Source organism: Gopherus flavomarginatus, chromosome 1, assembly GCF_025201925.1.
Source record: "Gopherus flavomarginatus isolate rGopFla2 chromosome 1, rGopFla2.mat.asm, whole genome shotgun sequence".
Classification (NCBI taxonomy): Eukaryota; Metazoa; Chordata; order Testudines; family Testudinidae; genus Gopherus; species Gopherus flavomarginatus.
The window spans coordinates 328,612,692-328,629,233 of NC_066617.1; the positions used below are offsets into that span (position 1 = coordinate 328,612,692).

General features: G+C 43.1%; 1 protein-coding gene across 3 annotated transcripts in view; it reads left to right on the forward strand.

Moving 5' to 3' along the window:
* ATP8A2 (ATPase phospholipid transporting 8A2) overlaps positions 1-16,542 on the forward strand; it is a 657,063-nt gene that overhangs the window by 134,590 nt on the left and 505,931 nt on the right. For all 3 annotated transcript variants that reach the window (XM_050937153.1, XM_050937152.1, XM_050937151.1), the window contains exons 6-9: positions 2,684-2,724; positions 5,085-5,158; positions 11,305-11,374; positions 15,377-15,504. In XM_050937153.1, coding sequence (XP_050793110.1) covers positions 2,684-2,724; positions 5,085-5,158; positions 11,305-11,374; positions 15,377-15,504 — 313 coding nt within the window. The remainder of the gene's footprint in view (positions 1-2,683; positions 2,725-5,084; positions 5,159-11,304; positions 11,375-15,376; positions 15,505-16,542) is intronic.

Sequence of the window (16,542 nt, forward strand, 5' to 3'; positions counted from 1 at the left end):
ACCTTACAGCTGCTACTACCCCCTTATGGCACTAAGTTGGGCACGCAATTTACTAATCTTTGCCTCACACTCGTGATGATCTGCTGCTGCCTTTGCTGCCCTGTTCTCTTCTGCCAAGAAGCGAGTTCCTGCTCTTGCTTCTTCTAACAGAACGTTTGTGTGAGTTAACTCTGTTCTATACTGTTCTGCGTTCCTGCTTGCCTTGTCTCTCTTCTATTATATATCTCTAAGTACAGTCACCATTCTGAGCTTTTCCTATCAATTCACACCCATCTGTCTCACATTTGTTCAAACGCTGTTGTAAGTGCTTTTTCTCAAGCTCTAATTCCTGCCCTCTCTTTGCCATTTCAGCCATGTCTAGACATGCATAAAATAATGCCCATGCAGCAGCTGCATCCTTTGCACTACTATGTGGCTTAAAGGTTGTGCAGTACTGTTCAAATCTCAGACTAGCTTCAGTCAGGGGATTCTCACCCTTAAAATACCCCCTTTCCCAGGGGCATTTCCCGTTTTTCATTACCCATCTCTCTAACCTGTTGGTTTTCTCACATCCCCAGCAAGCAGAAAAAAGGTATTTTTCAGCCATCTCTATTCCTTATTTCACTAATGATCCCCACCAACAGCTCTTTCTAAAACCTTTACTTTGAAGGCACTACTCTTAACTCCTTATTTCACAGTTCTACAGGTATTCTAAGTACACTTCTTAACAGAAGGTTACCGAATAGTCTATGAGAGAGACACCTTGCTAAAGGAGCTTGGTCTGAAAAAGGAAAAGAAAGTAAGCTTATTCAGGTCTGTGCCTCAATTTCCCTGCTTCACAGCAACTACTCAACAATTACCACGTGATTAGGGTCACGTGTTGCCCGCATTCTCCACCAACTTGTTATGAGATTTGCCCAATACTTTGGGGTATGCTCATTTATTCGGGTTACTCTTCTGGGGGAGGGGGGATGTTCTGTAATTCTATCAATGTACTGCTTGTGTCACTTGTGTTTTTATATAGAGTTCTGCTTCTCTCTTCTGCAAGTCCCCTCCCAATGGAGCTATCCTGCAGGACCTAGGTTCCCTAGGGTTGGGTTCCTCCAGCCCCAGAACCAGATGAACACACCCACACCCACACATACATTAACAGAGCAAGTCTGAGCGGACCAGGTCAATCAGCACTGTCAAGCTGATCCCTTATATGTCTTTGGATTCATTGGGCTGGAGGAAGCAGCACTTTCAAGCTGCCTCTCCTTATATGCCCCTGGGCTCCATGGACTGGGTCAAGCAGCACTTTCAAGCTGTTACCCTTATGTGTCCCAGATTCAGCACGTCTCTATCCCGACTCTCACATCACAATCGTACTGGCAGTAACCTACTTGATGAGCAAACCCCACAGTATTTTGGGTGCTGCAGGGATCTTTAGCTTAGGTAAAAGAAGCGTTGCTGCAGAGTGAATGGGGGAAGCTAAAAACACAAAAGAGTAAAGTTCAGCAAGAGAGAGAGAAGCAACCAACTGAACTGTAGAAGTTATTTATTGAATACTAGTGATAACTACACAAGGAGGGCTAAACCAACATAACCTACATTATTAAAGGTTAATACCTAAGATAGAAAGGAAAACAGAGAGAGAGAGAGAAAGAGAAGGGGACTTCACCACCCTGAAGCTTGAACTGGTTGGGGTTCCCAGGTGATGGTGGTAGCTCAGATTCCTGAGGGTAGGAGACAGGCAGAGTCCCCAGCACGATCAGTCAGGAGAATATGGAATCCCAGTGGAACTGATGCATAGTTTGGATCTAAGCATCGGAACACTGACTGGAAGGTGAGTAGGGATTTTTGTAGCAAAAATACAATGGTTCAAGGGAGAACACTAGATTTGTTTATGGGTAAACTGATGACTCAAGGGTTTTCTTTAGGCTGGACAATAGGAGCTGATCACTCTTGGCTATGGATGGTGTTTTCTTCCAGGGAGTTCACAATGCAACTAGGCTGCTTCAGTATTTTGGATATCAATCAAGGATTCATTACTAGAATTGGTCTGATAACTGCTGAGCTGGGTGTGTGCAGGTGTAGGTTCATTAACATCTGGAGCAGAGATTCCCATGATACAGTGCTTCCCTGCTTTTTCTGGTCCCAGAGTTCAGTGCAGTTCTCTTTCTCCATTCTGTATGCAAATTGAGATGTCTCCCTGTCTGATCTTTCATGCAGATAAGGCTAGGGGAGTTGTCTCTGTTCCTCATTCTGTATGCTAATGGAGATGTCTTAATCTTGTCACCCTTGTCAGAAGGGGTCTAGCTGTGTCTTCCAAAGCCCTTCACTGCTCTCTGCAAATTTTTTCCTCTGATGGGTTTTGGTTTAAGCAGAGGCTGGGGTGTGTGTGTGTGTCTTTCATGAGTCAGGCTGGATACTGCACCCTAGTTCCCCAAGAACACAGAGCTGACTGGTATCAATGTACTGAGGGCCAGATTCTGCCCTGGAACATGTGTGCCTGACTCTGATTCATGTATGCACTCGCACACATCTGAGGATGAAATCTGATCCCAACTTCTGAAAAATATTTAGGATTCTATCCCTGCACACAAGTTAATTTGGCATATATACTTCCTGTACTTTAAGTTGTTTGGATAGCATAAATCATGTTGATCTTTGACATGCATTGTAATAAATAAAAATTAATTAAAGTTGATTATTTTTATTTCAGTTTTAAGAAATGGAATGTGGCAGACCATTATGTGGAAAGAGGTAAAAAAACAATTTTTAAAATGTTTTGAAAAGAATTACTTTTTATGGAATGATTCTAGGATGGGGCAGAGTCAATGACACTGGATTTACAATGCCTAATGAGTCCCCTGTGTTGGGGGAATCCTTGGCTGCCTGTTTAGGGCAGCTTTTTGTGGCTGCTTTGCACTGTGGTAGCAATGCAGAGCTCGCAGATCTGGGCCCCAAAATTGTGTCCCATTCATCTGTTTTTCGAATAACAGTTGTCCATTTGTTACTTTTATAATAACAATTAAACATTCTTGATATTACCATAGACACTTGAACCCTGTTCTGGTTGCTCCTCTGAAGCACATTGCTTTTATTCCCATAAAAGTTAAATTAGTTTCACTGCAATGGCACAGCTATATTAATATTGTTTTTAATAACTTTATATGTTCCCCGCAGATCTATGGGAATTTTTTTCTCCGAAGTCTTAGGCCCAGATCTTCAAAGGTATTTAGGCTTTGGAAGTTAGGAGTCTGAATACCTTCAAGGATCTGGGCCTTATTTAAAGACTTATGTAACTTTGGTAATTTCTGGGGCCCAACCAATGAGAACTTTTCCCTATAAGAAGTTCATATTTTTTGAGACCAGATTCTACAAAACCTCAATCACAACGATAATCTGTACAGGTATAACAAACCCCTGTGAAGAGAGAGCCAGCACAAGGCCTATGCACGGACATGTAAATCCCACTTAAACTCTTTTTTTTTTAGGATTTAAGTGGGACTTCAGAGGTGCATAAGCCTGGTTCTTACCCTCTGCACAATTGTGAATTTAACCCTAGGTTAATACTCTGATTGTATTTAGTGAAGTTACTCATGTGAGTACAGATTTTTCAGGCCAGGCCTGTGGCTGTTAGAGAATTTATTATAAATCTATATTTACCAGAAAGTCCAAAATAGCTTTTTGAGCTTCATTCTGGTAAGTGATAAGTAATGTACATCCCTTGTAACTTTCTGAGAAGGACTTTGAAAACCAAATCAGGAAATTAAACCCATAAAATTATATTTAAACAACAGTAAGGTTCTGATGAAAACCAGTGAATCCCAGAAAATGTAAAGCTGATGCTGAGATGTGCCACTATCTCTTAATTTTTCTACCAGATTGTGAATTAGAGATGTCACATAAGGCTGAATATGGAATGTTTTCACATTGTGTTACAGTCTTCACATTTAAACAAAGATTCTTGACTATATGTGTTACATTCTGAGTCACAAGGATTCCAGTTTATCCATTATTTTGTCATAATTACTCAGCTGTGTTTAGCATATCACCTGTTTAAAATATCAGAGCTGGTTTATTAGAAGTTATTATACCTGATCTTGCTACCGTTGAGGTCCCTGGGAATTTTACTTCAGTGGGAAAAGGGTCAGGCTTGTCTTCTCCAGTGAAGTTTATTGTTATAACGAACAAACTTGCTATCTACTTTTGGAAACTGCTTGACTTTTCAGAGTCCATTCCAGCATTAGGATTATGTCTTGATGTTCAGTCTCAATTCAGCAGTTCATAATTTGTATGAACAAGGACAGATGATTCCATTGTGTCTAGGCATGAGAGCTGTTGAGCACCTTCAACTCCCATGGAAGGTATTGGGAGTTGTGGGTGCTCAGCATCTCTAGGAACAGGCCACGGAGCATCTAATCAGGTGAGATGTGAGCAGTGAAACATAGTTGCTGGTAGTATTCAAAGCGTCTACCCCTAGTTTGTGTTGCTGCATACCAGAGCACCTGCTGATGTTTAATGCTACAAGTGCTTAAGATGAAAAGCATCTAATGTGAGAAGAGTTCAAGTAAGAGGAGAGTAGCAAGCTGGTGAGTAGTGAGAAAACATGGAACCAAGGAAGAAAAGGGAGGAGAAGAGGTCAGAGGAAGAGTAAAACAGACGATACATTAAACAGATGAGGTAGAGACAAAAGCAAAGATAAGAAAACCTATGTCACCTGGGAAAGCATCTCTTATCAGCTGTCAAGAAGAGCCACTGCATACAGACAGGCTAGTTCAGGCAGTGGAAGGAGTGATAAGGAGGGCTCAGTTACCTTATTTAAAATAAGGAAAAACTGAGACCTGAAACTTACTTCTGAAGTTATGTATTTTTTGTTGGTGATGGACACTGTTTCCCTTCATTAAATGTGTGAAATGAGCCCTGATGTTGTACTTTTATCTTCTCAATGGAATATAACCAGACTGAATTCAAAGCATCACTGTAGATGTTCTTTGTAAGATACAAAACTCTTCCTCTCTTTGTGAAGGGAATAGTTAACAAATTAATAATCCAGAGGAACAATTTGTGTTCATTTTCTCTTCTTCCCTGCTGCTGCACTCCTGCCCCTGTATCAACAGGTGGCAGTAGGAGACATTGTGAAGGTCACCAATGGGCAGCATCTTCCAGCAGACATGATCATTGTATCTTCCAGGTCAGATATACTGAGTGAGAGTGACATGATGCTTCTGCTGAACTGAGGTTTTAAAGAAATTATTTTTATCATTAGGAAGTGTAAACTTAAAGATCTTAGATGCCAGTCCTCTCTCTTCCTTGCAGTGTGAATTGGATAACAACATTTCTATATCAAAAAGATACATTTGCCTTATCAGGGAAAGAAATGATCCTATCCAGTCACATTCTCATTTCATTTGCATTGTGAATAACTTCTCAGGAACAGCCAGGTAAGATGGTGTTCAAATTGGTGGTGCTTGAAACTGAGCTCACTGTAGCATTTTGGAAAATTTACTCTGTCAGATTTGTAGGGAGGGGATTTGGTATGACAAAAGCTGAGTGCAGTCAGATTGCTCAGTGAGTTCTGAAAGGCCTCTCACTTCTAAAAGGTCTTCACTGCTTTAAAAAAAAATGCAAATTTTTTTTTACCTCAGTGTAACTGGGAAGCACGAACTGTCCTGAGGTAAAAACACAGTGAAGACCCAATACTTTAGTTTTATCGTGAGGTAAATTCACTGAGGACAAGGGGAGTATAGAGCTGTTCAGCTCATGATATAACTTGTCCTCACTGTGTTTTTTACCTCAGGACTTCTCCTGTATGTTACTCACCCCAAGGTATAAAACGCACCCTTTTTAACAGTGAAGACAAGCCTTCAGAGGATTTTGCAGCCAAGTGATTTTTGGTGGTGAGCAAAAGAACTTGTCTTTAGTTTTGTTTCCTTGTATTAATTCAACAGAAAAAAATTCCAGCAAGTTCCCCCCACACTTGATGCCCTGCCCCCAAGTACTTGTGCTGCCTTCTTCCACTGCAGAGTTAACTGGAGTTATGTATGCTCAAGTTACTTCACTTGAGTTAGCCTTGCTTGAGAGAAAGCAGTCACACTGCAGAATAACATTTGAGCTGCTGTGTCCACTGCTCTGGTGCTTCACTTATTCATGTGTGTCACTAAAGTCTAGTCTACACTACAAACTTATCCACACCCTGGGCAACCTAGTTATACGAACTTAACCCCTGCGGTAGACAGTGCGAAGGCTTCTCTTGTTGACATAGCTACCACCTCTCTGAGAGGTGGAGCATCTACGCTGATGGGAGAAACTCTTCTTTTGGTACTGGTAGCATCTTCACTAAGTGCCGTAGCACTGTACGTGTAGACAAGCCCTGGGACTTCTGGGGCCATATCTCATGGGTCTTTGCACTGCAGTTAGATGAGCTGCTCTGTAAATTCTTTCTTAGTACATTATGGGAGAATTTGTCTGTCCTCTCTGGGTGCATGGGAGCAGGGCCGGCTTTAGCAAGTGTGGGGCTAGATTCGTATTCACCCGGCTGCGCTCCAGGTCTTTGGGGGCACTCAAGGACCTGCTGCTGAAGACCCGGAGCAATTGAAGGGCCCGCTGCTGAAAGGCCACCGAAGACCCCCCGGAGTGCCGCCGGGTGAGTAAAAATTAAAAAGACGCCGAGCCCGATTCCAGGGAATCGTGCAAATCGGCCTAAAGCCGGTCCTGCATGGCAGAGAATTGTGAGAAGGCATTGGAGGACTGTCAGCACTCGAGTGGAACTAGCTTGTGGCCACACTCTAGAGTGGTCATGCTAGCCTGGGCTGGCTTTAGGCCTATTCCACCAATTCCCCCGAATTGGGCCCTGCGCCTAAGAGGGCCCCGCACTCAGTGAGAATCCCTTCCATGGCTAGAGGCGCCTTTTTAATTTTTACTCACCCGGTGGCGCTCCGGGTCTTCAGCGGCACGTCCTTCAGTGCCACTGAAGACCTGGAGCGAGTGAAGGACTTGCCACTGAAGTGCCGCCAAAGACTTGGAGCACCGTCCGGTGAGTACAAGCCCCACAGGTTTTTTTACGTGGTTTTTTTTTTTTCAGTCATTTGAAACTGTTCGAATTGGGCCCTGCAGCTCCTAAAGCCGGCCCTGATGCTAGCATCTGCTGAGTTGCGTGCTCTGAAGTTTTAGCCTGTACCCCCCGATGGGCCAGCCAACTTGTGTTTAAAAGCACCACCACACTTGAGTTAGGAGCGACATTTGAGTTATAATTTGAGTTATCTTTGCAGCGAAGACAAACCCCAAGACTGCAGGTCTTATTTTCGCTACCCAAACATCGAACCAGGGGTCTTGTGGGTGTTCTCCTTTTCTCTAACTAGCAATAACCACGGGTCACCCTGATCCGCAGGCCCTGAAATTCCCTCCTGGAGAGGGAAACAGATTACTAACTTTCTGAGAAATGTCTTTTCTGAGCTATTGGCCTACATTTCCTGCCGTGCCCTCACTTACTGTCTCATTCTTGTGTCACCAAGAGAAGCAGTGTCTCTGGTGGAGATAGATAGCAAAAGGTAAAAATGAAGATCTGAAATTTCAAGTGACTAGAGTTTTGGGGTGCTGCAGTTTTAGGGTGCCTAATTGAAATTCCATCAGTTGTCCTGAGGGTGCTCAGTAAGTCTGAAAAATATTGTCCCTTTACTCATGACTTTGAGCACCCAAAATCTGAAGTACTTCAAATACCTAGTTGGTTCTAGGATTTAGGTCAAAATTTAAAAATAAGATTTATTTAAATAAAAGCCCACAATTATTATTGATTATTTATTACTAGCCAAGTGACTCCCAAATTTAAGTGCAGGTTGGGGATACAACCACACTCTAATCAGAATGGCAATTTCCAGTTTTGAGGGATACTCATTCCATTTTGGGATTTCTCCCCCAACATTTTATATTTAAACTTTCTTTCCCACTTACCTGCTTCATTGGGGTTTAGTTCTTAAGCTACGCGGGCCAAATTATTCTGTCAGTACCACACTAATAACGCCACTGATGTCAGTGAGGTTACACTGGTATAGTTGAGGGCATAATTTGGTCCTGCATATGCTGTTTAATTTACAAAATGCTTTGCTTTTAGTACTGGCCATTTCTGTTGTGGTTTTGCTTTTACCATGGTAGCTTTGTTATGTACATAACGCTTCTTTGAGATGGTAATAATAATAAAATAGCCCTCAGTTCACCAGAAAGCTTTGCATGCTCTGCAAGGATGGATTGTTTGATTTGTATATGGTATGTGCTGTATTAAGGTATCGTGTGCCACATGTGTACAGGTATATTGTTTTGACTGATAAAATTAAATTAAGGAGTCATTGTCTATTATTTTGATTATTCACATAAAGATTACATCAAGGGATCTTACAGATAGCAGAAATTCTTAAGGCAGAAAAAAAGACCAAAAACAATTAAAGATCATAGTTGGATCTCATTTGCACGGGGTATAAGAGGCATTTTCAGGTACCTATACAGATGGAGGGGAAGGGATAGCTTAGTGGTTTGAGCACTGGCCTGCTATTCCCAGCATTGTGAGTTTGATCCTTGAGGGGGCCATTTAGGGATCTGGGCCAAAAATTGGGGAATGGTCCTACTTTGAGCAAGAGGGTTGGACTAGATAATCTCCTGAGGTCCCTTCTAACCCTGATATTCTATGTGAAGAACTGTGTGTAAAACTTTCTTGGCCTGTGATATAAGTGCTGCATCTGATCCACTATCTAGATTGCAGTGAATTTGCTGTTCATAATACAACCAAAAATATGGACCATAGTGGTTTTTGTACAGTAACTCCTCACTTAAAGTCATCCTGGTTAATGTCATTTTGATAAGTTGCTGATCAATTAGGGAACATGCTTCTTTAAAGTTGTGAAATGCTCCCTTTTAACATCTTTGGCAGCTACCTGTTTTGTCCACTGCTTGCAGGAAGAGCAGCCCATTGCAGCTAGCTGGTTGGTGGTTGGAACCAGAGTGGACCAGCAGCTGCCCTATCGGCTCCCCTAAGCTCCCTGTGCAGCAGCTGCCTGCAGTTCACCCGTGTCCCTCCTGCCCTCTGCCATGTGCTGCTCCTGCCCTCTGCCTTGGAGCTGCTCCCAGAGACTCCTGCTTGCTGTACAGGAGGAGAGGAGAAGAGGAGGGCTAATGTAAGGGTGTCTCTCCCTCCCCCCTGCTCCTGCACCCCACTTACCTTATCTTCTATAGAGCAAGGAGGACACACGACAGAGGGAGCTTCCAGGCAGTAGCTGCCGTCTGAGGAGGTCTCAGCAAGCTGATTTAATTAACAGGGCAGTGTACTTAAGCCTGGGGTCAGCTACTTAAAGGGGAAATGTGCATTTTTTTTCTCACACACAGGGTGTGTGTCTCTGTCTGCCCTCCTTCCTTTTCTGCTGCCTCCTAGAATGTGAGAGTTAACTCTTGAAGGCTCAGTCAATTGCTAGTTCATTTAGCAGTGAGGCATTCCCTGGGAAATATCCCACCCTCTGACTCCTCCACCTCAACCAAGCTTCACAATCATCATCACTGTGTACCAGTATTAAATTGTTTGTTTAAAATTTATACTCTCTGTCTCTCTGTGTGTGTGTGTGTGTTTATATATCTATATCTATATCTATATCTATATCTATCTATATATATATATAATGTTGTAGTTATGTTCCTGAAAAATGCGACTTTAAGTGAAACGATGTTAACAGAATCTAATTTCCCCATAAGAATTAATGTAAATGAGGGGGTTAGGTTCCAGGGAAATTTTTTTTCACCAGACAAAACACTATGTGTGTGTGTTTGTGTGTGTATATATATATATAGGGAACATGCTTCTTTAAAGCATGTATATATACATACACACACACACACACACATAGTGTTTTGTCTGGTGAAAAAAAATTTCCCTGGAACCTAACCCCCTCATTTACATTAATTCTTATGGGGAAATTAGATTCTGTTAACATCGTTTCACTTAAAGTCGCATTTTTCAGGAACATAACTACAACATTAAGTGAGGAGTTCCTGTATTAGAGTCTGTAGCATCCATTGGATTTGATCTTAGTTTGCCCATATGTGTGAAGCTGGGAACCTGTGTGCCAGCTGCCATTGCTATCTGACTTCTAAAAGAAAATTTATTTCTCTGGATACCACATATATATCTGTGTATATGGCTAGATCTGCATATCTGCATCTGTCTGGCATTCAGGTGTCTGGCCGTCAGGAAAATGGCAGCAATACAAGGATTAATTTAAATCTGATTGCTTCAGGAGGTATAGAACAGCATCTCAATATATTGAAAGTAGTCTGCAAAAACTGGAAGATGAAATGCATATCTGGGTCCAAGTAGGCAGTGAATTCCTTCATTGTGATACATAGCCATAAGTGAGGATGTCTTTTTAAAAGATACACTCTAGGAATTATTGTGGAGGAGTTCTGTCTTGTGCTATAAAGGAGATCAGATGGTCATAATGATCCCTTCAGGCCTTGAAATCTATGAATTTATGAACTACAGGGCTTGATAAGTGGGTACAAACTCTGGGGAAGATTCTAATTCTCCTTGGACAGACTATTCCAGCTAGAAAGAGGAGTAATTTCTGTAAGACAGGGTTGTGTGGGGATGTAGGGGCACAAACACTCTAGTAGACCACACTCCTTGAGTCTAACCCTGGTTCCAGAATACCTCTTTGTGGCTCCAACCACAGGACACCTGCAGAGTAGCCTCTGCACGTTTGAGGGGAACTAGAATCAGGGAGGTGGAACATTAACATCTTCTGCTGTCCTTACAGCCAAGGCTTTTTGGTAGGTTGTATGAGCAGCCTATAGCCAGATTTGGCTCTATGGGGAAAAAAGATATGAAGGGAGCTGGTGCCTAACTGTCCTCAGCACTTTGAAAACCTCTCCTGTTTTAATGTTGCTATGATTTTCTAGCATTCTTGCTCAACAAATTTGAGGAAGAAAAATTCTAGAAGGAGAATTTGTCAAAAATGAAACAGTTGAGTTATTAAATAATGTGAAGAATTGAAGCAGAGGTTCTTTAATATTTTCTAGAAATGATGTGTACTTATGTTAAAGCTCCTTGTTTTTGCTGGATAGCATCTGTACTGATTCAGATAGAAGTGTTCTTTTAATAAACCATTTGTCATTTTTACGTGAAGTAATTTTAAAAGGGATTTTTAAAAAATGGCACTCTGTCATTCACCCTCAGAATTTAACTTTTTGCCATATCATGTACCGAGAATAGTTATAGTTGGGTACTTTCAAAGCACAAGTAAGGCTCAATGTAATTGTTTTATGAAATGTTTAATCATGAAAATTTTACTGTGCTTTCTGCAGTGAACCTCAGGCAATGTGCTATATTGAAACGTCTAATCTTGATGGGGAGACTAATCTTAAAATACGACAGGTAAAATCACATTTATTTTGTTAAGTGTCTGATGTTAACTAGGAAGTCTTGTTTAGCAGTTAGGAAAGAGATTTGGATGTGAGGAGATCTGGATTCTAAATGCAGCTGCACAGCTCTTGACTAGTTACTTAGGCTCTCGCGGCCAGTTTCTGCATCTGTTGAATGAAGGTGGTAATAATTGCTATACAGATTTGTTGAGAGACTAAATTAAAGAGGCGTGTTCCTATGGATTTAAACATGGGAATGGACATCAGGAAGATCCTGGCTATGAAGCTTATGTGTAGTGTGGCCTTCAAAAAAATATTTAACTTCTCTGCCTCACTTTCCCCCCCCCCCGCTAATAACAGCAGTATTATTCCCAGGGCTGCTGTAATTACATGCTTGTTAAGTGCCTTAAACATGAATTTACTCTCTCTTGATCTGACAGGACCTGCATTTGATGACCTTCAGGTCATGTTGTAAAGCGTATGGGCCTGATTCTCATTGACACGGAGGCTTCCTTATACCACCCCGGCAGCGTAAATAGACCGTTAAAAAGTGTGAATTAGATGTATCCAGTTCAAGGCTCCTTTACGCTGCTGGAGAGGTGTAAAGGTGGATCAGGGCCTGTGTATTTACCCTGCTTTCTCCGACTCCTTAGTATGAGCACCTCAGTCTTTGGGTGGGGAGCAGCATGGAGCTGAGATTGGTACTTTTGTGTGAGTAAAAAGAATTAACCGAGACTCTTATGCACATCCTACTTAAGGGGATCCCCGTAATCACAAAGACAGAGGCCAAGCTCCCACCATCCTCCTGCCCATCCCCAGCATCCCCTGCAGTGGTTTATCAGAGCTGATGCAGAACCCTTGGAGCGTGGCGTCCCTTTACATGCCCTCTCCATACCTCGTGCAGCATGGATACAATGGCTGTTCTGTACCGGGGGTGTCAGTCATGTTGTGCCCGTGATAAACTTCACCCAGAAGGGCACATTTTATTTTAGCAAATATATCTGTAAAATATAAGAGAATGTTTAGACGTGAGAAAATAAGTTTGTATTTTAAATGTTTGGGGAATGTAAAGTTATCAGAGAAGGGGAGTTAGAGATTCTCCTCTTACTCACCCTGGTGTCAATTGGGAGTAACTCCATTTAGTCACTGCAGCTGCTCAAATCTAAAACTAGTGTGCGAGGAGAATCAGGGCATTGAGCACATTAAGATGCAATTGCATGTGATTGCAGCATACCCCTGACAGTATCAAAGCAGCACTTGGAAACCTGTGTACTTCACTGCCAGATGCTTAACAAATCAAAGAAACCGTTATGGTTTACTAAAGGAACTATCGAAGGTAGGAAAGTGCTGGGTTTCAAGCACAATAAGCCGTGACAAGTGTATTTGAAATACCACAATTTGATTATTACACACTATGCTTGTGGTCAGAGTTGGAATTTAGCTGCCCAAAGTAGAGACCCAGTTTTGTGGACACTGCTCTTCATTTATAAGAGGTGCAAGATATAATGTGTTCCTCCTGGGGTGCCACCTGGAACTGGGATACCACTGAGCCCTCTGACTCACCAACCTGGGCTCTCTCTAACCCTGTGCTGCTGTGACAAGCTGCAGACCCACTACTGGTCCTACACTTCCACCAGCATTCACACAGGCAGGGATGCACCCAGCTGCAGTTACATGGAGGCTAACCACCCACTGCATGAACCAACAATAGAGAGGCTACAGCCAAAACAACCACCAACTTCCCAGCCTAGGACCCCAGGGCTGTACCTTCCTGCCCTGGTCAAAACCCCAACCAGTATGAATTGATTTTCCAGTTCGGCTCCCTCTCATTGGGGAGAGGAAATGCAACAGCCTTTGCCCATTGAGCTAAGATTTCAAAGCACTTCATTCAAGGTCACTGACTTTAAAGCAAAGACAAGTTTATTAACTACAAAAGGTAGATTTTAAGTGATAGCAAACAGATCAAAGCAGCTTACCTAGTAGATAAACAAAAACTCAAACTAAATTTAACATATGAGAACAGAGGTTGGCAACTTTTCAGAAGTGTTGTGCAGAGTTTTCATTTATTCACTCTAATTTAAGGTTTTGTGTGCCAGTAATGCATTTTAACGTTTTTAGGAGGTTTCTTTCTATAAGTCTATAATATATAACTAAACTATTGTTATATGTAAAGTAAATAAGGTTTTTAAAATGTATAAAAAGCTTCATTTAAAATTAAATTAAAATGCAGAGACCCTCGGACTAGTGGCCAGGACCAGGACAGTGTGAGTGCCACTGAAAATCAGCTCGCATGCCACCTTTGACACGCGTGCCATAGGTTGCCTACCCCTGTACTAGAAGGATAGGATTTGATTTAACAATCTCTCACCCTGACTAATGGTACAAGCAGGCTTGCAAGTTCTCAAGGCACAAGCTGCACTTGCTTCGGATCCCCACCCCAGTTCCAAGTCCTTTTGCTTAGGAACTTCTTTTAGGTGTTCAGTTGTGGGGGAGTGAAGAACAACAGATGATGTCACTCCCCGCCTTATATAGCTTTAGCATATGGCAGGAACCCTTTGTCCCAAACTCAATTTGTGGAAAAACACTGGTATCCAAGATGAAATTCCATGTCATGTGGCCTGGTCACATGCCCTTGCATACCTTGCTGAGTCATAGCAGCCATTACTTACAGATTGTCTGGTGCATTCTCAGGAAGGCTCACCAGGTGGAGCATAAGCTTCTCCTAAAGCCTATTGTTTTTCCTAATGGCCCATTACCTTGAATAGGCCCTTCATAGCCGACTATCTATCTGGAAGCATTTTGCCTAGTGGGTGTCACTCAGGTGTGATTACATGTGAAATACAGATACACAGTCAATATTCATAACTTATGATACAAAAATGATACATGCATACAGATATGATAATCATATTTAGCAAATCATAACTTTTCCAATGACAGCTCACATGACCCATCTTGTACAAAATGCATCATAATAATGCCATTGTAACTTACAATTCATATTTGAAAACATTTATATTTGCCTCTATTTTAATTTTGTTTGCGAAAATGTGATTGTATCTACAGTCTGATACCAAGGACACTAGTCTGGAGTGGAATCCTCTGCAGATTTTATTTATATATGGGTCACTGCATTTAAAAAATGTGGACCTGATTCTCCAACTGCCTTACAACGTGGAGTCTCACTTGAGCAAACAAGATGGAAAATGGGTTTATGGCAGTGATTTACACTCACTTTCCACTCCCTTCGCTCAGGGGTAACTTATGACACTAGGTAAAAAACAGTGAAGAATCAGGCATGTGTTTTCTAAATTTCAGAAAATTGCATACTGAGTGCAATAGGATGGGGGAGCTGCAACGGAGCTGGATGCAGTTTAAGTCAAAATTGGATGTGTTCATGAAAGAGATGCTCTAGGAATTATTTTTGGGAAATTCTATAGCTTGTGGTATACAGGGGGGCAGACTAGATAACAATGATCCCTTCTGGCTTTGAAATCTATTAATCTGTGGTGAGTTAGCAATCAGCCCTGAGCAAGGGCAGAGCATGGTTGTACTGCCCCAGGAGCGGCCTAGGAGGGAGTATGTGACTTAGCATACATGTGTCAATAAGCTACATTGTCCCATGTGGGAGGAGGGCAGAACCAAAGCTGCTCTCGTTCCTTGTTTCTTCCTGCTCCCTTCTGCCCACATGTGCCACGTGAGGGAGCATAACAGCTCTGTGAAGCCTGTTTTCCATCCAGCGCTATGAATGGTTGTAGAGGCAGCTGGCACAAGTTAGTAAGGAGGTGCCTTATGTCAGTTTACTGCCTTGAGCGACCATGCAAGCTAGGGCAAAATCTGGTCCTTATTAAGTAAATCCCATAAGCAGCAGAAGAAGCTTGAGTACTAAGTTAATGTACTAAGCTATGCCTCTGTCTCTCATTTGTTGGGATACATCATAGAACCACATGTGGAAAATTAAACTAACAAGAAAAGTTGATTTGACAGGCATCTCCTCTGGCTTGGTCTCTTGCAGGGGTTGACTCAAACTGCTAATCTGCAGTCGAGAGAAGACTTGATGAAAGTGTCTGGGAAGATAGAATGTGAAGGACCCAACCGTCACCTCTATGACTTCATTGGAAACTTGCGCTTAGATGGCCAAAGGTATCAACTTCACTGAAAAATGACAGTTGTCTTCTGTTAAGAAATATGTCTTATGTGTATGTGTGCACCGTGGCTTCTTTGGCAACATAGAAAGAACATAAAGGTATTTCTATGGGTGACTGCTAACTGGTGTCTGCTAGTGTAAAATGGTGTAGCTCTATTGACTTCAATGGACAGTCTTTATCTTAAGTGGTAGAGGCCTGTTAGTTCTGGAATTAGAGGACCTGGGTTCAGTGTTCCCCCTAATTCTTCACACCCATGTGTGGAATTAAGTTTGTTATATGTACCAATATGGAGGTGATGTGTGACACGTCACCTTCATATCGGTGCACATAACAAAATTCATGTGGTGGGGTCAGGGACGGCTTTACGAATGGCAGGGCCCGATTGGAATACCCAGTGGCAGTCCGGGGCTTCGGCGGCACTTCAGTGATGGGGGATCCATTCTGGATCTTCTGCAGCACTGAAGGACCCCCTGCCGCCGAAATGCCGCCAAAGACCCGGAGCAGACCCCGCCACGAAATGAGTAAAAAAATAAAAAAGACACCTAAGGCGTGGGGCCCTCTTAGGTGTGGGCGCGGGGCCCCATTCCGGGAATCGGCTTAAAGCTGGCCCTGGGTGGGGGTGGGCCCAAAGGGTTCGGAGTGTGGGAGGGGTCTCAGGGCTGGGGCAGAGGATTGGGGTACAGGGGTGTGAGGGCTCCGGCTGGGAGTGTGGGCTCTTGGGTGGGGCCGTTAATGAGGGGTTTGGGGTGCAGGAGGGGCTCCGGGGCTACGGCGGGGAGAGAAGACTCCCCCCAGCTCTCTCTCCCCACGGCAGCACCTGGGCTGGGGGAGAGAGGCGCCTCTCCCTGATGCAGCAGCTCTGGGGCTGGGGCTGCAGGATAGGTGCCCTCCCCTGGCCCCCACAGGTCTGGGCTGGGGCTGGGGCTTGGTTCAGGGAGGGGAACCCCGGCTACGACTGGGTTCTGGCAAGGCTGCCTGGGTTCAGGGCTGGGCTGGGCTGCCTGGATTTGGCCCAGGGAAAGGGTGCCCCAGC